Below are 27,676 nucleotides of genomic sequence, written 5' to 3'. Positions count from 1 at the left end.
TGATCCAAGTTTTAATCCATGTGTATTTCTAGAATTACTATGTTAAAAGAGTGATATGCACACCTGAAAATATTTTCATGAAATTCAGATAGTGGGGTCATCTGAAGCCTATTTATCATGTATTTTCATCAAGTTTATGCAGCAGAATGTGTTACATAAAAAGACAATCAGATGGGATCAGGGCACCATACTTTTATATTATTCCCTATCTTTAATCTGAGTGAGGCAAAGCACATTCTTAAAAAGAATTAACTGGTTTCATGTTTTGGATCTGGGAACTGATTTGCATTAGATTATAAACAAATAGAGTTATGGACCCAGTGCTAATTCTTTTGAATGTGGCATAATCTAGCATAGTTGACAGTTTAGATTTAAGAAAGGCCAAAGGCTTCAATAGGAGGCATGTTGCAGATCAAGAAAGAAACACTAGCAGGTCGGAAAGAGGGTATGCGAACAGGTGCTTGTTTTAATTATATACAGTTTCATACATGGCAACTAAAAATACTAACTTGAAAGTAAACAACTAAAGTCTCTTTGTTCTTCACCAATCTGTCAGATATTTGGACATGAGGATAGTTTATAGGCTATGTCTGGGCTAGATATGTAACACTGCATTTGAAAATTGCTTGTGTGTAAACAGACTATTTACATAAACTAAACAAGTCTGTTTGACACCATTTACAGATATATGGCAAAATATGGTTCCTACATCACAGAATTTACAGTCTCAATCTAGATTACTACTGATTAGGGAAGACTGTTTATCTCTGAACACAATGAATTTGGACTGCAGTGTGAAATATGTAGTCAAACAACACAGATTTTTAAGAGATGAAAAGTTTATTTAAAAACCCGCCAACATTTAGCAAAAAACAATTTTACACTATTTTCAATTTTCTACAGAAAGACAATAATTTATAGCTGCGCTTAGTATATTCTCTCGCTAGTACATATAAAAACAAGTCTACAGATAAATACGTGGAAAATTCATTCTGCCAGCCACTACCACTAAAATTGTACCTGTAATTTTGGAAGACATCTGCATAGGATGGGTTAGAATTCCATGGGTGGTATTTAATATATTTTTGTACTACTGCGATAATGTTTAAAAAAAAATTATATATAATTAGCATGCAATACAAAATAGCCGAGAAAAAACAAGATATAATTTAGTGTTCAGAACTGGAAAACAATGGTCGGATACTGTCCTATGTTTCTAACCAGACATCATTTTACATAGTTTAGAATTTCAACTTCTCTTCACAACAAAGCTCAATGTATAAGGGATCTGAATTTATAAGGAATTAAAATTTATACCCAATGGGATCCTCTTACATGTAGAACACATGAAGAAGGCGTGTTGGGTCTAACCGCAGTGGAAGAAATTATCCATTACTAGATTCTTACAGTATGATTCAAGTTCTCAAATGAACTTGAAGTAGCTACATTTAAAAAAGAAAATCACCACTGTTACCTAATTGAGTGATTATGAGATGACAAGTACAAAGACATTTGTGCAGTTTATTATTGCACCATAAAATTAAATATTTACTGTGCACTTTAAGAACAGTAAAACTAAAGCCAATCAACATTTGCTAAAATCCCCAGCAGCCAAGATAAAATCAAAGGTATCTAATGCCCAGGACCCTCTATACATTCAACTTCCCACAGCATGCATTTAACATTGAACTCGGATGTCAAGCTTTATGCAGTCCATCAATAATACGGTCTTAAAACTAGGTTTAAGACTCATACTGCATCTTACTCTAAGATTCACACACATGCATACACCACATTTCAGTTTCTTAACACTGATGTCCACAGTGAACTCTACCATATGCCTAGCAGCAGAATGTGACATCAGAGTATCCCTAAAGAAGAAGTTTGGCAAGATGTCAGATACAACTAGCAACTACTGTCCTAAAGATACTTATTACTGTTTTTAGCTCAGATTTTCAAATTACTCCCCTTTCCCTCTTGGCAATCCCAGGGCAATTGTCAAAAACCCTTTCTCTGCTATTAAAAACTAACAAAATTTAGTTGCTTCTACAGCTGTTGCATACGGGAAGCTTCCAGTACCCCAATCCCTCTCCAGTTGTCTTTTAAGAACAATAAGAACTAGCAACCTTAATTTTTTTCCTTAAGGATGATACAAACTGATAAATACCACACCAGGAACAATACTGTTTTCCATGAGAGCCTGGTTTACGATCATGCATAAAACAATTCACTTAAGACAGCTGAGACATTTATAATGCATCTCATTAAACATTTTACTGTCACTATCAGGTAATGGTTTATCATCTTTTATCTCCAGTATGGGCCCAACCCTGCACCATTAAAGTCAATGGGAGTTTTGCCATTGGCTTTAAACAGGTACAGGAACAGGCCCTATTTGCAGTAACAGATTAAGGGCCAGATCCTGCCATCCGTATTCACATGACTGAAGTTTTGCAGGATCAGGCCTAATATAGCTTTTATCCAGTTATTACGAACCCTTAAAAAGGCCTCAAGTTTAATAATGAACCCAAAAGTTACGTGTACCAACACTGCACTTACACATTTACAATTTCTTTCAGATCCTCCCAGTCTCCCTTTTCAGCAGCCAAGGATGGGAAGTCTCCAAAAAGATTTTCAGAAGGTACTCAACATTTTCGTAAAACCAGGCCCTTTTAAAGGAAGTTCTCAAGCTCAGTACCTAAAAATGGAGGCATCCAAAATCATTGGCACTTTTGAAAATCCTGTCCAATGAGTTTTGTTTTTTTTTTTAAAAAAAGCACCCATTAGAAAATAGCAAAAACTAAGAAGTACAGCACCCAAAGATACTGTTTCATGGATGTATTCAATCACTCACAGTAACTACTTAGTTGCCTTTCCTCCACAAGAGGAAGCAGAGGGGATTATGCAAGAGTTTTCAGAGTAACAGCCGTGTTAGTCTGTATTCGCAAAAAGAAAAGGAGTACTTGTGGCACCTTAGAGACTAACCAATTTATTTGGGCATGAGCTTTCGTGAGCTACAGCTCACTTCATCGGATGCATACCGTGGAAACTGCAGCAGACTTTATATACACACAGAGAATATGAAACAATACCTCCTCCCACCCCACTGTCCTGCTGGTAATAGCTTATCTAAAGTGATCATCAGGTTGGGCCCAAGTACTCCTTTTCTTTTTGCAAGAGAGTTTGTAACCACAGATCTTGAAGCACCTCATTCACAACATGCCTCTCTTGGAATGCTCTCCAGGCGTGCTCTTTGGGATTCCAGGTCAACAGATGGGGGAGGCTTGCCAAAAGTCCACCAGATTCACCCATCCAAACCTCAGAGCCCAGTCTGCAGTAATTTATGCTCTTTGCCCCTGCCTTCACAGTTTGGAACAATCTCCCAGGGCATCCAAGGTTGGCAGTGCCCTTATAAACAGCTCCTGTAGAAGCTGTGCTGTTCAGGAACTTGTGGAAGTGAGATGGGTTAGACAGCAGTGGCAAAAGAAGGAATCTCTGAGAATGCCCTTTACCTTCAGCGATCCCTGAAGTTGGCAGAGATCTTGGAAGATTTACTGGCATGGTGGAACCCCCAGTTTCTTCTACAGGGCAGCAAACAGCCCCTATGGAAGAACTGCCATTCACAAAGCCTCAAGTACCTTATCCAAGAATAACCCAAATGTAGGAGAATTGGGCCCTTCATTACAAGAAGGGATTTATGCTGGGCACAACAGTCTTCTCTTCCTAGTTACTGTAGCGCACATATCATGGATTATTTATTCACAACTGGCTTCTTACTTCTGACCGTGTTCAAGGAATCTCTCTCTTTACTGATCTACAGTGGTATTCTCTTAAAGGAATTTATCTTGTAATAAAAAGGTAAGCGCTGGAGGAAAAGTTACTTTTTTTACATTTATTATTCTGTGGAACACTAACAATTTATGTGCATTGTTTTATTCCCACCATCATACTATTTAAACTGTTTTGTCACCATGTATTTCTAGTGCCATCAACCTTATTTTTAATCTAATTTATCTGCACCAAACAATCAATGTGCAGAGTATTTAAGACAATGATAGTTGTATATCCAACAAATATGAAAGTTTCTGATAAAATGCCATCTTTTGGCTAAAAGTTGCTTACATAAAAGAACAGTATTTTTTCTAATGATATGACGGAAAAAAATTCACTTTTATGGCTCTCTCTCTCTCCTAATTAGGTTAAAATTTTGTGAGATCAAAGTGATTGCTTTGCTTTATAAAATTATACAGCAGTTCACACAGGTACTACAATACTGACCTACATATCTGCAGTACCACGGATTCCATTGCTACCTAAAACCATCTCTCATTTTTCAACATTCCCAAGCACACTGTTACAAAATGGGAACACTGCATTAAATGTAGCCACTTCACAAAGTAAAAAAATAGACAAATGGGAATGGTCGCAATATGTATTTTTTGCCTTGTAAGAAACACTTTTTCTTCTGATATTTTATGTCACTTATGACACTTGAAATACTAGACAATGAGAATCTATACTATATATTTATCTATTCATAATGCGTCTGTATAGGAAACCAATCCGTAGTATCTAGGCACTAACATTCACATCTCATGTGAACGGTTAACAGTCTTCCAAGAAAACCTACCTTGCCTCACCTTAATCCTATTCATTCAGAAAATTCAATGTGCACAACATACAGATATGTTAGTGTTTGTTTTTTTTTAAACCATCTATTTACTAGGATTATGAGCAGGTTCCATACAGTACAGATAAAAATGCTTGAACAAACAGTTTTCTGTAAAGAGTTCTGCTCTTTAGTCAAGCTGTAAGGTACATAAACATACAATGTCTAACTGATAAATAAAAATCTTTTGCCTCACAAAACAGGTTTGATTCTAGTGTTCAGAGTCAAAGTGGGGTTTAGAAAAGTCAAAATATATATGTCAACAGATACAAAATAGACACATTTACCCTGGTTTTCTAAAGCCTGGCCCTGTGAGGTGCTGAGTGCCTTCAACTCCCATTCATATCAATGGGACATGAGTGCACTTGGGAGCTACACAAGAGGTACCCAGCAACTTTCAGGATCAGGCCCACAGTTTCCTGATAAATCACTATAGCAAGTTAAGATACAGAGTAAAGTTTGTGTACAGAAAGTGAATATTGGGGGCAAATGGGAAAGGCAGGCCTAAAGCAGGTACCTAGCTACAGTTTTAGCTAGTGACTATATACAATACTATTCTAGACTAAAAGTGTTAAGAGCTAGTTCTACGTTTATCGCTTATGCTTTTTATTAACCATTGACTATAAACTGTAAAAATGTGCCCTAATTCACAAAAATAATCTATACCCTGAGAAATAACGTTACACACTAAGTAAAAGCCAAAAGGAAATATCAGGTTTATAATCACTGACCGTAGTAACATTTTGAAAGCATAAACTGACTACAAAGAATTTTCTTGGAAGCACTAGTTTCTTCCATTTGACTGCAATACAGTGCTCTGTCAGAGGAAATAGTTGATGAGAGTCTATGCAAATTATATAGTTTTCCAACTTTCAAAACTACTTGAGTTATTCCATTTTCTCTAGATTTGTTTAGTTAAAAAAAACAGACAACCAACCAAAAAAAGCCCCCAAAACTCTTAAGGGAAACTAAATAACCTAACAGATAAAGCTTTTGCTTTTCACCTCTGAAATGAGGATCTGGGTTTAGCCTGAGCTTCTGAATGAGCCTGATGAACACCACTTAAGGGCACTATCAGAGCATTTTGGGAGGTAGTCAAAGTTATCCTTATGTTAAATGAGGCCACCTCCCCATAGCTTCCTTACATTCTTTGTTAGTTGGGGAAAAAGGGACAAGCAGTTCAGAATGAACCATTCTCTGAGCACAATGGGAAAGAGAAGGAAAACCACTGTAGAGAATACAATGGCCTTGTTTTGTTACTAAACTGCATTTTAAGAGCATTTGAAAATGATGGGGGTTTTCTTCTGATAAGACTAAGTTGTAAGGAAAGAACCTCAAATAAAGGGGAAAATAGCAAACATGCTAGTCACATCTGCCTTTCACTCCATTGATCTCAAGGTCTCTGTAGAACAGGGGTTCTCAAACTGGGGGTCGTGACCCCACAGAGGGTTGCAAAGTGGTTACATGGGGATCCTGAGCTGTCAGCTCCATGAGGCTGAGAATCCTGAGCCCTCAATAAATTAAATTACCCCCCACCCCCATTCTTAATTTATAAGGGGGGGGGTGTCACACCCCGAGGCTTGCTGTGTAAAAAGGGTCACCGATACAAAAAGTTTGAAAACCACTGCTGTAGATGATGTAAGTCTGACAGTTTATTTTTTAAATTATAGTATAAAGGACCAAAGAGCTCAGGATCACTTCTGTAATGTGGAAGCAGCACTACAGGCTTATAAGGGAAAAAAAGGCCTTGTCCAGAAGTTTGATCATGAAATCCCTGCAACCCAAATGTTAAATTATCCGACAATTGCTGTACTTTGTTCATTTTTAAAATACACATTCTTAAGAGATTTGATTGCTGGATTTGATTGTCTAGACAAGGCCTCTTCAAGACCCTTTGATTCTGGTTGTCAAGATTATACAGTACTGTTTAAAGATTCATTAAATGACTTACTTTAAGGTAAAGAGTGAAAAAGTACTCCTATGCATAAATTTCTAACACAAAACACTGAAATGCTTTAGCTAGTTTCAGTTGAAAAAACAGAATCCAAACTTTCTTACTGTTAATTCTTCACTATGCTCTTTTATTTTATAAACCAGTGCTATATAAGGTAGCTATACAACTAGTCATAAATTACTCATTGGACTGAAAATTCAGTTGTCCCCTATTAAAACAATGAAAATATTTCTAAGATTATAAGCATTCAGCCAAGCACTGTAGTCATCCATCACTACAGTCATCAATATGTTTTGCCCTACTGATTACACCAGAAAAAACAATTGCTGATGCAATACTAGGTAATGCACATTACAGCAGAGAACACTACACATCATTTAAAAATGTGATTGTTCATTTTGACTTGATTGAAAATGAAATTAACCACTTTTAGAGTTCTAAATGACATTCATTTCTCAAAGCCTTCAATTCATCTTCAGTGCAAAGATGTTGCTATAAGACTGAGTCAGTGCACGAAAAAGATTTGTACCAATGTAAATGCCATACAATACAATAAAGGACAGAATTAACAGTTACTGAAACTTAAAAAGGACACTGACTGATTCTTTTAAAGGGTAAGTGTTTGGTGCTGCATGGCTGCAGTCAGGTGTTTCACCAAGCAAAACCCTCATTAAATTATTGAGTTAGAATGTTCTGACCTATGACACAGTAAATGCCGAATACAGTGTTACTTAATACTGAAGAGCTGTGCTCAGTAACTTTTATGTATGTTAATCACCAATGGCCTGAAGTCTAATAATTTTTACTGCTATTTATTGTATTCCTCCTTCCCCCAATTAGGACTTTAGGGAAACCAGTCAAACTAAATTAAGTGGTCATGTTTGTGAAAGTTCATGGTTACAAGACATCACAAAATTCTAAATTTGAAAATATACTCCCAAGGAATTACTTTAACCACTTCAGACAAAAGGCTAAGGGGCACTGACATCTTAAACAAATATTTTTAAAGTGAATATATTTCCTTTTTCTATGTTTTTACCACCACCCTAGGTTTTCAAGATGAAAAGAAGTTTTAAAAATGTATTTTCTTTTCACTGTGATACTGTTGGTTTAGTTTTTAGATTTCTCTCAACTTGGAAAAAATGCAACTCATTGAAGTCAATTTCACTTTTGCCTATAGTTTCCCCACCCACCAACCCAACGTTGGGTCCTCAATACTGCAAGGTTTGTGTAATGCAAACCTGCAGGAAATGGTTATTTTGTTTACTAATGTAATTGTTTTCTTTGGAATTTTAAAGCAATCATGGAAATATTTTAATCAGACTTACACTTTCTGAAAAAAAAGTTAAAAAAAAAATCTACAATTTCAGTTGACAGTATCCCTTTAAAACTTTAAAAAAAAAACCCACCACAACAAAAAAAAACAACACCACTTTACTCCAAGACCTATTGGAGCACCTTTAAGGTGTGAAAATGCATATAGTTCTATAAGGACTAAATTCTGTCTTCATACACATATGCATAATTCCCAGTGACATCAAAAAGGAGTTGCACACAAGTATCAAAGAACAGAGTTTGACCTTAAGTGTTTATGATGATGGAAGGGCTGTCAAATTCAAGATCAGAATATTTCCACTATATAGCTCTAGAGAGCTAACTGAGACTTCAGTCCAACATAAATTTATAATGGATTTCAACTTATGTTCTATCACCCACCCTTGATAGTCTCTCCCCCGCCCCCTCAAATCTTACACTATGGTACAAGCAGAAGACTGCATTCTCCCCGATAATAAATTTCTACTTCACAAGGCACAAATTCTCCGTACTTTTCACCCTCCTTCAATACCTTTCTATTAAACAGGTAATCTGTAAAAAGATAAAACTGAAAGAGATAAAATTAAGGACTTTAAATGTAATTTTAGGATTGACAATATAATCTGTAATAAACTACAGGGGTAGGCAGTGTCACACTTTCTGGGCACCCAGCAGTCACCAAGTGTCTCTATGAACTTAGTGTAGCCACAGAGTAGCTATGAACAGAAGCTCCAAGTCATAGGAGGCAGCAATCTCTGCAGAGTTTAAAAATACAGGAGGAGTTTAAATGTAGAGACCTTGTTTAAACAATGCTTGCTGTTTCCTGAATGACCATATTGGTTGACCTTTTCTCAGAAGGTCATTAAATTCAATCACATCGCTAAAGCCAAACATACCATACAAGGGGTCTATTTCCCCTTTGACATGCAAGAGTAACTCCAACAATGGGAGACTCAAAAGGGACATGGGACCACAGGAATCCCGTATATTCCCAGTGCTTTTCTACTGCTCATAGTATTCTTTGAGCAGCAAGAGCAGCAGCATGTTGGGGAAGCACTTGATGCAAGGCAAGACAAACAAACACAGGGATTGTGGCAAAGGATCTCTCCTGAAGCTATGAATCCTCTTAGTCTGCTCTGTTTGAAACAGGGGGTAAAAAGTTGCCTTAGTGCAAAGGTTCACTTTATACTGGCATATGCTTCTACACGAGGGCTTTGCACTGGCAAGATTACACTGATGTAGCTACACTGGTACAGAAGTCCGTCATGTAGAGTAAAGTTCTGAGAAAATGCCAGTACAAGTATTTATACATAGCTGCATTGGTAGCCAAAAGGAAAGTCAGGATCAAAACTACCCTGAAACTGTTTAAATTGTCCTTCCAGCACACATACACTTGAGGGGTTGAATGGGAAAAGGTCCTCTGACAGAGAAGAAAAATGAAATTGATGCCCTGCTTCGTGGGAGGAAGCAATGCACAAGCATGGAAGGGAAGAGACCCTGCACATTTTAAACAGTACTAAAACTGTCAGCATAATTCCTTTTTATCCCATCATCTAAGATACTCGTATGTTCTTAGTTTTTCTATACTTTTTAAAGTGTGATTTAGTGGGCTTTGTGGGACTCTGTAGTGTACATAATACATTCAGAAATTTAAATAGTGTTTCTAACTCTGGCTTATTGAGGTAAAAAATAAAAAGTATGACATAAGTGAAAAAACTTTGCTAATAAATCCTGCACACTTAGCTTTAACCATACTTCTTCACTGTGTGTGAGAAACATGGTTCATTTTCCTGCCTCCTCCAGTGGGTATCTGACTTGACAAGGTAAATTTAGTAGGCTTTGATATCAACCACGTACAACAGATGTGTGAGGCAAATAAAAGACCACAGACAATAGCAAAAAGCACAATTCCAGTACTGTAGTAATATTCGCCCTTACAAATAATGAAAAGGGGAACTGAAGGCAGAAACACTGCAGCCTGATCTTTGACAGATAGACAGCAATTCAGAAGTAATAATTCTTATTGAAAAACCTGACTCCACCGGCTTTGGTTAAGAGTCATTACCAGCATTCACTGTGGTAGAGAAGAATAATTTGGAAGGTGGTTCATGTTACAATGAAAAATCCACCTATTTGTTTTCCAGACATTCCATTTGGATCAAAATTTTAAACTTTAAAAAACAAAAGCCCCATTGTTCATAGTTAGGGCCCTAACAAATTCATGGTTCATTTTGGTCACTTTCAGTCATAGGATTTTAAAAATCATAAATTTCATGACTTCAACTGTTTAAATCTGAAATTTCACGGGGTGTTGTAATTGTAGGGGTCCGACCCAAAAAGGAGTTGCAGGGAGGGGACCGCAAGGTTATTGTAGGGGGGTCTGCAGTACTGCTACCCTTACTTCTGCGCTGCTGCTGGCAGCGGTGCTGCCTTCAGAGCTGAGCAGCTGGAGTGCGGTGGCTGCTGACTAGGAGCCCAGCTCCGAAGGCAGCAGTGCAGAAGAAAGGATGGCATGGTATGGTGTTGCCACCCTTCTGCACTGCTGTTGGCAGGCTGCTGCCTTCAGAGCTGGGCGCCCGGCCAAGACCCACCACTCTCCAGCCGCCCAGCTCTGAAGGCAGCACAGAAGTAAGGGTGGCAATACCGTGATCATCCTAAAATAACCTTGGGACTCCCCTGCAACTCCCTTTTGAGTCAGGACCCCCAATTTGAGAAACGCTGGTGTCCTCCGTGAAATCTGTATAGTATAGGGTAAAAGCACACAAGAGATCAGATTTCATGGTGTGTGACGCATTTTTCATGGGCGTGAATTTGGTAGGACCCTATTCGTAGTCCATGTTAAAATAAAAAAAAAAGTTTAAGTAGGACAATGGTATGATATGAAGATGCCACAAGTAAAAATATAAATTGTTAATTTTTTAAAAAAGGATTAAAGAAAAAAAGCAAACTACATTTGTTTAATAAAAAGCTATGCCAGATTTTTTTTTAATAAATAAAATGAAATATTACTTTGTATATGAATTTTAGCACTGACCACAAAGAAAGGTGAGAAGCACATGGGTAGCCAACACTTGCAACCATGACATGCATGTGTTTGATAAGAGAATATTGCACTAAAAGAGGAACCCTGAAGGTTGTAAACTTCCTTCATGGACCTAGAAAAGTAACTAGCCATTTCCTGTATGCAGTAGCAAACCTGGCCTGCTCTACATCTCTGCAAGTTGCTAAAATGTTATCAATGAACCTGTATTCCATTTCCAAGCCAAGAGAGTCCTGTATAGGGGCACGCTTCAGGCGTTTGATTTCTTGAGTATAGCCTTGTTTGCCTGAATCATTTAAACCATCAACATCCATGGCATGAGTCACATGACTGACTGCTGTACTGGGGTGTGAATTATTCAAAGTTCCATCACTGCTGTCCACAGATGTCAACCGTACATTTGGAAGAGGAAGTTTGTTGTTTAAATGGTGCTGAAGATAGAACACATGCCGTCTTCAACGGAAGATCAGGGGAGGGAAAAAAAAAAAAGTTACACACTAAAAAATAAAATAAAATCAAGCTGCTGCCACAACTAAAGATATTAAAGTAACTGAAATTACATTTCAATATGCCCTCTGAGCAAACCCCACCCCAAAAATCAGCTTATTTTGCAAAGGTGGGAAAAAAGGGATGACTTCCTGTTAGGCAATGGAATATGAAGCCTTTCACTTCTCTATGATTGATCTAAATAGTAACCAAAAATTATTACCGTTCAACAGCTGGTACTTGACATACCTCTCAGCTGAGTGGGTAGCTTCATGTCACTTCCTTGTGATGCAAACATCAGAGCACTATAACCACCATCACAATTGACATTTTGAGCAACAAGCTCAGCAGACTTCAAGCACTGAGAATTCAGACCGAGTTCCTTAAGTCCAGGTGGAAATACATGCTTCCTTTCATTGCCCATGCAGTGTTCTGTTGCTGCCCATGTTGTACCCATCCCCAAGTTAAAACAGAAGACTTCTGTCTCCAGGAGACTTCTGTTAATCTAGTATCTTCACTAGCATCACTTACCAAACCCCACAGCAGGTGTGCACTTGTAACCAATTAATCAGTGCACGTGTTCCACTCTGTGCCAGATCCACAGAGGATATGGGTCTCTTACAACTTTCAGCTAGAGATCCCGATTCTTCAGCTCAAGCAATAAAAAGTCATGCTTTCAGGTCAGAGGTTCCCAGCTCAAAACACTAATGTCAGGATGGAGGTTGTCACAAACATAAGCAGGGATTTATTTTGGAGAAATGTCTACACATACACAGTAACTTTTTTCAACAATTTTCCATATTTTCAGTGCAATATGAATGTGATCTCTTCCATTAAATTGATGGAGGAAACTATTTAGGTTTTTTTAAAAACAACGATTTTAGTGTTCATGACAGGTGCCAGATCAGTAGCTGCAGTGCAAGCTACCCTAATTGTCCTACCAATGTGCCTCAACACTGTCTTGTTTCATTTTGTGACTTCTGAGCTTTTAAAATGAGCAATGCACTACCGATAAGGGGGGGGAAGAGGGGACGCCAAAAAATAAATCAGTCAACAACAATTTCTGCTAAACTTTTGAAGCTTTCAGAAAGGTTTTGATTCTCCTGGGTTTCAAAATAGCAATATTTGAAAAGTGAAAAATTGGTCTATTACCACATTTATCTGCATTTTCAAAAAATAAGTTTTTCTAAAATAAAATTCTTTAACGTCCAGCTCTTCAATTTGGAAAAATCCCACGATGACTATGCTGACCTGTCAGCAATAGGTGAAAAGAAAAAAATACAAAACCCAAAATGAAAGATTTCTTGAAATTTTCTATTCATCCAAGTCAAAACTGCCACAAAAGTTTCCATTAAAAAATGCATACACTTAGTTTAAAAAAAAAAAAAATCATACCAGCTGTATTCACTTAGTATTGGAACAACCTGAATGTTGACAGTGTGAAATCCTGGCCCAACTGAGGTCAATGGAAAAATTCTCATGGGTTTCAGTGGGGCCAGGATTTCACCCAATGTTTATGGGAACTGACATGTCACTAAATGTCAGGGAAACCATAAAGTGCTGTAATTTGGATTTCTTGAGTAGGTGAAAGCGTTCAAATAAGTTTTTGCTACTTTTTGCTCCTACCAGCCAGCACATTTAAGAAAGAGTGAACTGAATTCCACTCCCTCTTTTGTATCATCGAGAGAATGGTTTACCACATTCTAATTACAGTGCCAATCAGTTACATCTGTACTAACACACTGAAGGCAATGGAGTTGCACAACTGTTACCAAAAGGCAGAATATAGTGATGCTGTGTAAGACGACCCCTTTTGGACATTCAGATCCCACATTTAGTCTGCAGGGTTGTAAGTTTAAATAAAGACTTTTTCTAACCTAAAACATTTGATATAAATAATGGAAAGCAAACATGGAACGCTAAGATACCACTTTTACAGTCCCAGATCAGAGTAGAACCAAACTTGAATTTAAGAACGAAGAAAAGGGGCAATTATTCAACTAAAGTTAGTTTTCAGAGCCAACTTACTCAGTGTGCCTTTGACTACACTGTTTTTTATCTAGCCACACACATTTGGAGACTCTGTGCAGTCATCTTTTGTCCTTCAAATGTAAGGAGTGAGGAAATGCTGTCCTATGGAAGGATGTGTATAACTTATTTCAACAAGATACTGAAATCCAGTCAGGTTTTCTATTTAATAGCTCTGATAGGTGTGGAAATCAAAAATCAAAGGCTTAGCATAGGGCAGGAAACTAGTCTTTACTAACCAAGATGTGTCTTTAATCAGAATTACAATTTGCCCTTTGACTTCAGTTTCAAAGCAATAAAATCATTCCAAGGGATGTTTTATTTGATAAGCCCTCTTACCTGTAACACCACAGCGTTTCATGCCCAGGGAAGGTATCAATAAGATCAGTGCAGAGCTCCAGCTCTTCCTCTAGAAGATGGGGGAGATCTACTCTCAGTTCTTCTGTACAGACAGCTTCAGATGCTTCATTTTTTTCATCCTTTGGAAGACTGGGGATTGGCTCATTTACCAGCTGATTTTGCACCAGTATAGAATTGTCGGTCACAGTTCTGCCAATCAAGGACTTTATTAAGAACTTGCGGTAGTAGAATCCACTATGGTCTGAAACATGCATGGACACCCAATGTTTAGTGGAAGAAAGTTCATCAAGGAGAATCTGAAAATAAGTAGCAGTAAAATTAACCAATCCATAGAAATAAGAAATTTACCAATACTGTTTCTTGTATCAAATTCCCCCCCCCGCCATAATCCTTCCTTTAAGTTTGCCGCCAACTCTATCATCATCACCACCATCACAGTTCCTCCTATGGAGAAAATGGTAAGTTTAAAAGAACAATGATAAAATGAAAGCATCCATTTAAATAAACACTTTCCCAAAATAATTACCTCATTATACACAACTTTCCAATTTAGAATACTAATTCATAGGCAAAAGAAAATGTTTAAATGACATTGTTACATACAAAATAACTCTATTTGTGGACCAGACTTCTGAATCTTGGAGGCTCTTTCGCCAGCCTATAGCAGTAGCAGATGCAGGCCATAATACAGGCCAAAATCCTCTGAGCAGACACTGGGCAACCTTTCATTCTGTCTGCCATTGCAATGAACAACTATGTTGACTTACGGAACAGCCTTGTTCTATCTATGTGGAAGACCAGCACCCTCCTGACGTCCAGGGTGTGTAGCCTGTGCTCCTCATCTGACGCACAAGACTTTGGAAAGAAAACAGGCAAGTGTGTGTCCTGGCCAGTATGAAACTGGAAACGACCTGGGGCAGAAACGCTGGGTGCGGTCACAGCTGGACCTTATCCTTGTAGGAGACCGTATAGGACGGCTCTGAAATAAGAACACTGATCTCGGACATCCTGCGGGCTGACATTATCGCGACCAGGAACAAGACCTTCCAGGAGAGAGGCAGGAGAGAGAGCAGAAAGCTAGAGCTTCGATAAAACGAGATTCAGGTCCTGGGGTGGGGAAGGAAATCCCGGATGTGCGGGTAGAGACACTCCAGACCTTTCAGAAACTGTGACATGACATGAGCAAAGATGGACTGACCTTGGAACAGAGGATGGAAAGCCAAGATAGCAGCCAAGTGGACCTTGATCAATGACAGGGACAAACCTTGGAGTTCGAGGTGCAGCAGATAATCTAGGCTCTCCTGCTTGGCCCGAATATGCCATTCCGAGGCCCAGCTCATGAATCTTTTCCATTTGGCCAGGTAAGTTGCTCTGGTGGAGGGTTTCCTGCTACCTTGCTGGATACGGGCCGAGGATGCCTGTTCGTCTGTGCTTTGCCGCGCAGTAGCCAAGCCGTCCAGTACAGCGCCACCAGGTTCAGATGCAAAAGGCTGTCATGGTTCAGTGACAGCAGATCTGGCCAAGGGGCAGTTGTAGGCAGGCGGCTATGTAAAGGCTTGGCAACGTGCCAAACCAGTACTGGCAAGGCCATGCGGGGGCTATTAGGATAACTTCCACCCTGTCTTGCCTGATCTTCACATGGACTCTGGTCCAGCGGCACTGGTGGGAAGGCATACATCAGTGCCCCCGACCATGGAATGAGAAAGGTGTCTGACAGGGAGCCCCTGTCCATTCCCAGGATCGAACCGAACATGTGGCATTTTCTGTTCTGCCTGGACGTGAACAGGTCCACCTGAGGAGTCACCCACCTCTGGAAGATTATGCTGACCACCTCCAGATGGAGTGACCACTCATGGCAAGAGGAGAAAGTGCTGCTGAGGTGCTCTACCAGGACATTCCTGGTTCCACGCAGGTGCGCTGCTATCAGATGAATGGCTTGCCGCACACAAAAAATCCCAAAGGCAGAGATCTTCTTGACAAAGGGGTGAAGACCTGGTACCGCCCTGCCTGGTGATGGAATATCATGGCTGCATTGTCCATCAGGACCTGCACCACCTTGCCCTTCAGGTGGGGCAAGAATGCCTGGCAAGCTAGGGAAACTGCTCTGAGCTCCCTGACGTTGATGTGGAGGGCCAGATCCTCCTGCAACCAGCAGCCCTGGGTGTTCAGCTCCCCCAGGCGGGCTCCCCAGTCCAGATCCCAAGCATCAGAGACCAGGGTTAGCAACGGGGACGCGAAGGGGACTCCCTCCTACACTGACCTGGGGTCCAACCACCAATCCAGGGACAACCTGATGTGGTCTGTTACCCTAACAACCCAGTCTAGCTCATGCCTGTTAGGAATGTAGACCGATGGCAGCCATGCTTGCAGGCGCCAGAGATGGAGCTGAGCATGGGTGACCATATATGTACATGCGGCCATGTGGCCCAACAGCCGCAGGCAGGTGAGAGTCAAGGTGAGTGGGTGGCTCTTTACAAGGGAGATCAGGTCCAACATGGCCTGAAAACGCGCTTCTGGAAGGAAGGCTCTGGCTCGCGTGGAGTTGAGAACCACCCCAATGACCTCTATTCGCTGGACAGGCGTTAAGGTGGATTTTTTTTTTCTTGTTTATTAACAGGCCCAGGTCACGACAAGTGGAATGCACCAGATCGAGGCTCCTCTGCACTTGCTCCGGAGACCTGCCCTTGAGAGCCAGTTGTCGAGATACAGGAAGCCCTGGACTCCTTGGTGTCCCAGGTAAGCAGCCAATGGTGCCATACATTTTGTGAACACCCTGGGGGCCGATGAAAGTCCAAAGGGCAGTGCTGTAAATTGAAAATGGCGCCCACCCACTACGAAACGGAGGAAGCGTCTGTGACCTAGGAATATGGAAATAAGTATCTTTCAAATATAGGGCTGTGTACCAGTCTCCTGGATCTAGGGAGGGGATGATGGAGGCCAGGGAGACCAGGCAAAACTTCAACTTTTTGAGACTTGTTGAGGTGATGCAGGTCCAGGATGGGTCTGTGGCCTGCCTTTGCCTTCAGAATTAGGAAGTAGCTGGAATAGAAACCTTCTCCTTTCATGTCCCGAGGGACCTTCTCCACCGCCACCAGGCACAGGAGGTTTTAGACCTCTTGAATGAGGAGTTGCTCGTGAGAGAGTTCCCTGAAGAGAAGGGTGACCAGATGTCCCGATTTTATAGGGACAGTCCTGATTTTTGAGTCTCTCTCTTATATAGGCTCCTATTACCCCACCCCTCCTGATTTTTCACACTTGCTGTCTGGTCACTCTACAGAAGAGGGACGGGAAAAAGTAGGAGGGAGAGGTAGCTGAAAGTTGCAGGATATAGCCCCGAGATACTATGTCCAGCGCCCAACAGTCTGAGGTGATCCACAACCAAGCCGAATGGTAGAGACAAAGCGGGTCTCACTGCTGAAGACCAGTGCCTGGAGTAATAGGGTGGATCCGGGGAATTGACTGGGATGTCACTCTTGAGAACATCTTCAAAATGAGTGCTTCTGGCCCCCGGGATTGCTTTGCCGGGCCGGGCTGCATGGGTGAGCAGGAGGAAGAAGGGTGGTGACAACTAAAACTCATGTCTCTATCCCTTCTCCTAGCAGATCCCTGATGGGGCTGCCAAAGCCTTCGCAGCTGGGCCGACCAGAACTGCTTCTGTGCAAACTGCAGCATATGCATGCCCAGTGAGCGAAGGGTGGCCCGAGCGTCCTTCAACCCATGCAGCCTCGCATCTGTTTGTTCAGAGAAGAGACCATTCCCAATGAATGGGAGGTTCTGGATCGAAGTCTGCGTCTCTTGGGAAATGCCAGCGGTCTGAAGCCAGGAGCTGCACCGCATAACCACTGCCAATGCGACCATCCAAGCCGCCAAGTCCACCGCGTCCCACGCCATTTGGAGGGAGCAGCTAGCTGCCACGTTGCCTTCCTCCACTAGGGTGCTGAATTCATGAGCCAAACCCTGTGGGAGGGACTCCTTAAACTTATGGAGGGAGTCCAATAAATTAAAATTGTACCTGCCTAAAAGGGCTTGACGGTTCGCCACCTGGAATTGCAGGCTGGCAGTGGAATAAATCTCCCCCCACCCAAAGGTCCAGTCTTTTGGCCTCTTTATTTTTGGGAGTTGAGCTGGTGTGCCCCTGCTTGTCTTTTTTGTTGGCCGCACAGACAACCAGTGAGCCCAGAGCTGGGTGGGTATAAAAGATTCTTGAACCCGTTGGCTGGGACAATACTTCTTTTCAGCCCCTTTGGAGGTGAGGGATTGAAGACTGGATTTGCCAGAAGACCATGGCAATTTTGAGGACCCCGTCATGCACTGGTACTGCAACACGTGCTGGGCCGTAGGCTGAGAGGACACTGAACAAGGTGTCTGCCTGCTTGGCCATCTCCTCCACCTATGGGCCCAAGTTCTCTGTCACCTATCGAAGCAGGGCCTGGTGTTCTTTAAAGTCGCCAGGAGGGCTGGCCCTCGAAGGTCCCGTGACCGTCTCGTCTGGGGATGAAGTTGGTGACTGTACCAAGGGGAAAGACCCCAGGGCATCTTCTCCCATGGGAGAGGGAGGTTTAGAGGTGAGTGCAGTCTCCTCTATCTCCAAGTGCGACTCAAACACCAAGCCCGGTGCCGTCAATGCTACCAACATTTGCTCTGAGGCAGCGGCAGGTGAGTGGTACGAAGGGGGCATCAACACAACTGGCATGCCCCATGTGCTCCAGTAAGGCCACGCAGCCTCAGGAGTCCAATTGCACTGGTGGAGCCTGGGCGAGGGGCTGAACTGTCCTTCATGCTGGAGGAATCCCCTTCCAGTGACCACAGTGGTGCCATCGATGCCTGCATCTGCCTGCTGGGAGTCACCGCTGGAGACTGGTGCCTGGAGTGAGAGGATTGGTGTTGATATCAAGGCGACTGGTGCTGGGAAGGACTGGAGTCGCGACAGGGAGTGCTCCCTCAGGGCAGGCAACCAAAATCTGCGCTGAGAGGATGACTGGTGGGAGGGCAAATGGAGCCAGCAATATGGAGATTGGCACCTCCCCTTAGGCAATCTGCGCTGAGTCTGCGGATTCTGTGATTGCGGTGCTGGTGATGGAGGGAAAGCTCCAGAGGATCTGGGCTGCAACTCCGGAGATCTGTGGCAAGGAGGAAAGCGCTGCCTTGCCTCGGGGGAATTGGCAGCACTCTACTACCCCAAGGGGTCTTAGTGGCTGGCTTGCGCTCATGGGGAGCCTTTTCCATTTCCTGCGGCATGCATGGTGGGGACATGGGTGGAGGTCTCTGTTCTCTCGGTGCTGGGAGAGTTTGAGAAGGTGTCGAATGCCGCCAGGAGTTTGGGTCCCCTACCACTCCCAGGAGTCAGTGGTGGATCCTTTAAGGGGCTAAGGGCCCCAACCTGGGAAGCATGCCCACATGGCTCTGGAGTGGCTGAGCGGCCCGGAACTGAGTCCTTTGCCCGATGGCCCATGGCCCTTCTTGGTCAGTGCTGGTGTCAAGGTTTCCCCCCACACACACACACTGAACTCTAGGGTACAGATGTGGGGACCTGCATGAAAAACCTCCTAAGCTTATCTTTACCAGCTTAGGTCAAAACTTCCCCAAGGTACAAAATATTCCACCCGTTGTCCTTGGACTGGCCGCTACCACCACCAAACTAATACTGGTTACTGGGGAAGAGCTGTTTGGACGCGTCCTTCCCCCCAAAATACTTCCCAAAACCTTGCACCCCACTCCTGGACAAGGTTTGGTAAAAAGCCTCACCAATTTGCCTAGGTGACTACAGACCCAGACCCTTGGATCTTAAGAACAATGAACAATCCTCCCAACACTTGCACCCCCCCCTTTCCTGGGAAATGTTGGATAAAAAGTCTCACCAATTTGCATAGGTGACCACAGACCCAAACCCTTGGATCTGAGAACAATGAAAAAGCATTCAGTTTTCTTACAAGAAGACTTTTAATAAAAATAGAAGTAAATAGAAATAAAGAAATCCCCCCTGTAAAATCAGGATGGTAGATATCTTACAGGGTAATTAGATTCAAAAACATAGAGAACCCCTCTAGGCAAAACCTTAAGTTACAAAAAAGATACACAGATAGAAATAGTTATTCTATTCAGCACAATTCTTTTCTCAGCCATTTAAAGAAATCATAATCTAAAACATACCTAGCTAGATTACTTACTAAAAGTTCTAAGACTCCATTCCTGGTCTATCCCTGGCAGAAACCAGCATATAGACAGACACACAGACCCTTTGTTTCTCTCCCTCCTCCCAGCTTTTGAAAGTATCTTGTCTCCTCATTGGTCATTTTGGTCAGGTGCCAGTGAGGTTACCTTTAGCTTCTTAACCCTTTACAGGTGAGAGGAGCTTTCCCCTGGCCAGGAGGGATTTCAAAGGGGTTTACCCTTCCCTTTATATTTATGACAGCTGGGGAGCCATGCTTCTTGGTTTTCTTTTTTGGCACCAGCAACGGGGAGCAGTCCTGCGTGGAGCCTGGTGCCGGTTGTGTGCTGCGCACTGAAGCCGAGTTACTAGGAGAGTCTTGGCGAGATAGCCTGGAAGCTGGACAAAGGGCTGCCTTCATGAGGAGAGCCCGCAAATGAATATCCTGCTCTTTCTGCATCCTGGGTCAAAATTTTTTACAAATATGACACTTGTCCTTCACATGTGATTCCCCCAAGCACTTGAGGGACCTGCTTTGGAGGGTCACTTATAGGCATAGGCCTGTTACAGTCCATGCAGGGCTTAAACACTGGAGACTGGGGTATGCCCTGCCTGGGGTGAAGTCCCTGCTGGAACTCTAACTTCTAACTACACTTAACAACTACTTAACACTAACTACTGTAAACAAACTATTTACAAGGTCCGAAGGCTTGAAGTCAGAAGAGATAAAACTGCTAGCCCTTGCTCCAAATAACCACCACAGGCAGTAAGAAGAAACTGAGAGGGCGTAGGGATGACACATGAGCGCGCACATGGGTACACGCACACCTAGAATGGAATCAACTTGAGCAAGTACTCGAAGAAGAACTAAGATTTGCTTATTTACCATCTACTACAAAAGCATTTGTAGCTTTCCCACTCTTTACAAAGGAAGGAGTCTCAGAGACCTTCCTCAAGGATGTGAAAGAAGTACCTGTGGAAGGGGTCTAGCACAAGATTGAAATCCCATGGGGGCCTAAAGAGGACAGAGTGACAGCTTTAAAAAAAAGTGCTAGTGAAAAGTTGGGAGGGAAAAAAAAAATCTAGTCTAACAGAGGAGTTGCTTCTACCTACTGGGAGAGTGGCAAACTACTAAACAAAGTCTTCCAAACTCCTTCACAGGAGGAACAACTCCAAATACTTCACATTCATCCTCTGTTCATCTGCTAGAACTTGAAATATGATATGTACTCACTGTCTGGGATAGCATGAAAAAATTGAGAACAACTAGGTTGTACTTAGCCTGTCAAAAACCTTACAGGGCTTGAATGAGGTGTCCATGATTATAAAGGATATAGTGAAAAGTCCTTCCTTTTTATCATGCTACCATATAAAAGAGGGACATTGAGTCTTTCAGTGAAATGAATGGCCAGTAAATTTAGAACCAACAGAAATACTATTTAATTCAGGATACAATCAGTCTGTAGTAACACATTACCAGAGAACATCTGAAATACTGCGGCTGGATTGTGATCAGAGGAAGTCCACTGATATTCAATGGGAGGGAGAACATCAGGTGCAGGATTTGAGTAATGAAAATTTAGACTCCTGAGCAGAGGCTGGCCTCTCTTCACCCCTTACTCAGGGGAGTATCATTCTGAAACAGATGGGAGATATGCTCACCTGCAGATCTTAAAAATAGAATTTGCAATGGAAAGCGTCCTGCCATTTCAACAATGGAGTTACTTCCAAGGTCTTTCATAATATGTTAAAAAGACTTGAGGGCCAAAATATGGGAAGTGCATCATTCCACAAAAAGGAAAAGACATTGTTTGAATGTTTACAGATCGATGGCTATTGATGATTTACAGTGAGAGCTACTGTTAAAAAAGCAAACCACACTGTATAGGAAGATGTTGGTGGAATGTATCTGATTTACTAAGCTACTCATTGATGGATACCAAACACTTTTAAAAAGGGATTTAATAACCCTTTTTTCCTGGAAAGAATTTCAACCAGTAAAATAATGTTCTAAATACTAGACTATAGATTGTGATAGAAACCAAATAATTAGGGCTGTCAATTAATTGCAGTTAACACAAGTGATTAATGCAAAACAAATGTGACTAGCTTAAAAAAATAGGTGTGATCAGTTTTAATTAAATTTAAATAAAATACCAATTTATATTATAAATATTTTGGATGTTTTTCTACATTTTCAAATATATTGATTTCAATTACAACACAGAATACAAAGTGTACAGTGCTCACTTTATATTTGATTACAAATAATTGCAATATAAAAAAGATTAGAAATAGTATTTTTCAATTCACCTCATACAAGTACTATAGTGCAATCTCAATCATGAAAGTGCAACTTACAAATGTATAATTATTATTTACATAACTGCACTCAAAAATAAAACAATGTAAAACTTTAGAGGCTACAAGTCCACTCAGTCCCACTTCTGGTTCAGCCAATCGATATGACAAACAAGTTTGTTTACATTTGCTTGCTTATTTACAAAGTCACCTGAAAGCAAAAACAGGCGTTCGCATGGCACTGTTGTAGCCGGCACTGCAAGGTATTTATTTACATGCAGGGTGGATAAAAATCAATAGGATTTTTTTGATAAAATGCTTTTTGAGGAAAAAACCTATTATAGCTCAAAGATATCTCATCATGGAATAGAGATTATAAATTCTATAGTATGAGACAATATATTCATGTAATTTTTAAGAAAAGTTTTGTAAATGAGTTTCAATAGTTCATGGATTAGCAACCCAATTTTATGGGGTTCCAGGGGCTTCTGTATAGATTTAGGTTAATCTTTCTATCTACCCAATGGGACTCAGTGCTCAGTCTGGAAGATACCATCAAAGATGCTTAGTTTTGCAGTTCTCAAACTGTGGATTTGTGTCTCCAGAGGTAACATGTTTCTTAACAGCAAAAATGTGGTTGGTTGGTAGGTAGGTAGGATGGGGGTGGGAGGGAAGAGAGAAAGAAAGGTGAGAAATAGTTAAATAAAACAATTTAAATGTCTGTCTGGTGATGTTCTCCTCCTAATACAGCATGGCAAAAAAATCCTCCAAATAGTAATGATTAACTTGTTGAATTGGAGATAGTTCACCTCCCAGTGACATAGTGTACCTTCTAAATATGAAACCTATATGTATTAAGGTTATAAAAACCAACAAGAATGCACTTTTATGTAGAAATCCATGATTAAATCGAGTCTTCCTGACTAATGATTTAAATCAAATCCAACCTGTTATATTCCAGATATGCTAAATATTCACATGCCCCTTTATGCTTCAACTTGTCGGCTCTAAAATTTTACATTGTTTTGGTTTTGACTGAAGTAAAAAAAAAAAAAAAATTCTACATTTGTAGAATGCACTTTCACAATAAAGAGATTACACTATAGTACTTGTATGAGGTGAAACAAAAATAATTTTTCAATTTTTTTACAGTGCAGATATTTGTAATAAAAATATAAGGTGACCATTGTACACTTCGTATTCTGTAATTGAAATCAATATATTTAAAAATGTAGAAAAACATCCTAAAATATTTATAATAGAATACCAATGTAAATTTATTATTGTTTAACAGTGCAATTAAAACTGAGATTAATTGCAACTTTTTTTTTAATCATTTGACAGCCCTACAAATAATGTGTTCAATAGCCCAACTATATAATTTAAAGCGGCTAACCAGTGAATTTCCAGACAGGCTTTTTAACTGAACTGTAAGAAATACCTAGAACACTGAAGTTGTACTTACGATATATATAAATTTTTGCCGATACTAATACTGATGTGTTTTCTGTTCAGTCAGAGATGCAATTTTTTGGAAACATTTCTAAATAACTAGAACTGATTTCTGGAGAGATTGGTAAATCTGGCTTCTTCTACTTCAACATCACCTAAAAATGCATCTAGAACTACATGATAAGCTTCTTTAAAGGATTTAATCTCTATATTTTCTCCATCTGGAAACTTTAATTTAACTGAAGTCAGTGGGAGCCTTTTCATTTACAACAAAGGTCTCTGGATGTGTCTGTTAGGCATAATCAGAGTTCCTTGCACTAGTCCAGGGGTCTGCAGCACGCGAGCTAATTTTCAGTGGCATTCACACTGCCTCGGTCCTGGCCACCGGTCTGGGGGGCTCTGCATTTTAATTTAATTTTAAATGAAGCTTCTTAAACATTTTAAAAACCTTATTTACTTTATATACAACAACAGTTTAGTTATATATTAAAGGCTTATAGAAAGAGACCTTCTAAAAACATTTCAATGTATTACTGGCATGCAAAACCTTAAATTAGAGGGAATAAATGAAGACTCCGCACACCACTTCTGAAAGGTTGCCGACCCCTGCACTCGTCTCTGCCCAAACCAACTCTTCCCCACCTACAGAATCACTACTGTGAACAAAGTCTCTCCCTCTTCTTCCAGCTCTGATTATTAAACATGGCTCCTCAGAAGAAAAATCTGTGCACACACTGTGCAGTATGATTCTGTACTACAGACATACTAGAAAACCAGACAGGATAAAAACGCTTCTGTTGTGCTTTCCACCAGAGGATCTCAATGTGCTTTGCCTAGCTCATTTGGAAAAGAGTTTACATTCTCATTTTACAGATCAACAAATTGAAGCACAGAGAGATTAAAATGACTTGCCCACAGTCACACAGGAAAATCTGTGGCAGAGTCAGGAATAGAAACCTGAACTCCTGACTCCCAGTCCTATGCTTTAACCACAAGACCATCCATCCTTCCTCTCTCTGGCAGATGTAATCTGTAGTTTTAGAGATTTTTGCTAAAAGCAATGGCAGCCTCAAGAGCGGTTTAAGAAAACCCAACCTGTTAAGTAATTTGTGCCTGTGCTGCGCACACTGCATTTGACTAAGTTTTATGAGATGATCAGACTTTTTACTTAAAATGAAAGATTAAAAAAAAAAAAGTTCCCCAAGCCTCTTGAGACCTACCTAGAAAACCCACTGTCTGTAGAACATAGCAAGGATCTTCCACTGTTGTGGAGTCTATCTAAGAAGTAATTGGAGGCAACAGAACTCAAGCATTGATGAAGGCTAAACAATCTTTTGTTACCATCCAATTCTCTGAGAACCCAAGATTATGTCTAGACTGATCACCAAAGACAATTGTGTTTAAAGGTATAATGTTCAATGCATCCTTTACCATTCACCACAAGAGATGAGTTATTCTCCAGCTAACCAAAGTGAGAAGGTATCTGCAGCTCCTTGACTGACTAGCTTTGATGGGGGAAGCGTCTCTTTTTTGTCTTCCATGGTAAGACAAGTACAAGGAGCTTCCATCCTGCTCCAAACAGAGAATAGATATAACAGAAATGGAGTGAGTTTATCCCCATCTTAGCATTTGCCTTTGTTACTATAAACACCACTGCCACCACATAAATCTCAGCTTCCTCCCGTATTTGGTTATTCTGAGAACCTTTCTTTATGCCCCAGAGAGATGCCCCCAACCTCTTTTATATCCTAGGTTGAAGTTAGTAAGACTCACTTGACCAGATGTCAGATAGAGCCAGCAAAAAGAATTCTGCATTTCAGGATTCTAATACCAGACAAAGTTAGTCATTAAAAGAAAGACCTGCATGCAGGGTACTCCACCCCATTACAATGGCCTTTTTGCTGACTAGGTCAATCCATCACAAAGCCAGCCCGCATAACCTAAATCACATATATTCTGTAGGATTGAGCCATTTGAGTTACCATCTCTTACTGTGAGCCATGTGTACAAATGATTTAATTCTGCAAGCAGATAATATATTTAAAGCCTGTAGTAGGGTTACTGGGTAAACTCTAAGCTTTTTTTTTTTTAATTTAAAAAATAAAATAAAGTGAGATTTTTAGGATCAAAGACAGACAATATTTACCTTTTAGCGAATGAGACTGAAGCGCTGGTTATAATTTTGTAACATCAACTACATTTACGGCCAAACTGTACCCTGAGATTTTTTATACCCTTCGAAGAATAAAGTATATTAGAATGAGCTTCAAAACGTTCTAGATTTAGAAAAAATATAATTAAAAAACCCAACAGCTTTCTAGGAAAGTTTACAATATTGTAAATGTTAATAATAATATTTTTGGGCTAAATTTTTCAAGGAGCCTCAACTTGGATGCAAAACTGCAGGTGCTAGTAGTTGTGAGGGTAACAAACCAACCAAACATGAAGAGTTCTAGCTACCTAATTTTTGGTCACAATCAGGCAGGTTTACATTTAAATATTATAATTGGCATTCACAGTGAATTAAATACATTTAACTGATCAAAGGTACAAAATTAGAAAAAAACCCTACAAAATTATGGTCCTTTATGGGAGGGAAGGGGGGAGTGTCAGGTCTCCTTTTTTCCCACTTATCTTTTCTTTTCGTTAATTCTTTTCAGGGTGTTCATGCACAAATACATCAAATTGAAAATGTCCTTTTTACAATTCTATGTATTTACATTCCCTAGATTATAGGTATGTCCTGAGACTTCCAACCTCCCTCGTTCTCTCTCTCCCTCAAGTTTAACAGCCCCCCTAGTTCCCACAAACACCTCTAATGCAGCATGGCAATAATGCCTCTGAAGTGCTGCATCAGCAATTGTCACAAAGGATTCTGGGATCAGCATAAAGATCTTTCCTAAGGATTAAAAGGAGACCAGTAGGGAAACTGGGATGATTGCAAAGATGGATGGAAGGCAAAGGGAAGAGGGAGTTTCAGAACATAAATTTAAAACAAAAAATAAAAATGAGCTGGTGTGTGACCTGCGTTTCCTTCACGGCCATAATTATTTGTGAATTGCCATTGCTCAGTGCAATTCACATAGCTGTACACGAATGGAAACACCAGACAAATTCTAAATCCAAGGAGAGCTACTTGTGTCAAGCTGCAGCCTCTCTCTTTACCTATTTTGATAGTCTACAGCTATGAGAACAGTAGCTGCAAAAGCATTTGAGATGGTGCCCCATCCTTCAAACAACTGCTGCCACTTAATTGCACTGAAATTTAAAAAAACAGACACACACACACACACACACAAAATACAGCCATCAAGGGCTTGTCTAAGAGTCCTCAATTCCTGATGAATAAACCCCCCAAATTCCGTAGTTCTGAATTTTGCACACCCACCTTTTATTTGAGAGACAGATGGGAGAGCTGCTGGATGGTCTGACTACCTCACACTTTTCAGGTTATTATGGAATACGTACAGTTTTTTAAAAATGTTCTCAGGTGGAAAAGTATAAGCAAAATGACCTCCCAGGCTGCCAGTGATAGGCCCAGAACAGATTTTGTGGTTCTACACAGTCAGCACTCTCCTCTCAAATAAAAATAGAACCCACACAGATGAGGTGATGGTAGTGAAAGAATGCAGAGTCAGGAACAGCTACCATGGAAGGTCAGAGCATCAGCATAATAAAGGCATTGAACTCACCTTACAGCTGAGAAATCACAGTGTAAAAGTAATTAGAAAATTGTACTTTTTATTTTAGATTATGTCACATGTCAACAACTTCACCTTCCTGTAGGCCTTCAGTGCATTCCATTTTTGGATGAACCATATGGACATGCCTGAGGTGCAACTAGAAGATTTTCACAAGACATCACCACTGAAGTTGATAAGGCATATTTAAGGCCAGTTAGTCTGTTCTGCCTGTTTGATGTAT

The 27,676-nt window shown here is 40.7% G+C and overlaps 1 protein-coding gene across 9 annotated transcripts in view; it reads right to left on the bottom strand.

Annotated features, from left to right (window-relative positions):
* PTAR1 (protein prenyltransferase alpha subunit repeat containing 1) overlaps positions 1-27,676 on the bottom strand; it is a 183,559-nt gene that overhangs the window by 125,442 nt on the left and 30,441 nt on the right. For 5 of the 9 annotated variants that reach the window (XR_013635840.1, XM_078852887.1, XM_073345206.2 and 2 more), the window contains exon 6: positions 13,831-14,147. Coding sequence is in view for 8 of the 9 variants with exons in the window: in XM_078852887.1 (XP_078709013.1) it covers positions 13,831-14,147 (317 nt within the window). In the remaining variant the exon portion in view is untranslated. Of the gene's footprint in view, positions 1-441; positions 11,431-13,830; positions 14,296-27,676 lie in introns of those variants that run through there. The other 4 variants (XM_073345203.2, XM_078852886.1, XM_073345204.2 and 1 more) reach the window with 2 other exon arrangements.

The sequence above is a fragment of the Lepidochelys kempii genome, chromosome 5 (assembly GCF_965140285.1).
Source record: "Lepidochelys kempii isolate rLepKem1 chromosome 5, rLepKem1.hap1, whole genome shotgun sequence".
NCBI lineage: Eukaryota > Metazoa > Chordata > Testudines > Cheloniidae > Lepidochelys > Lepidochelys kempii.
This window is presented reverse-complemented; position numbering and strand designations above follow the sequence as displayed.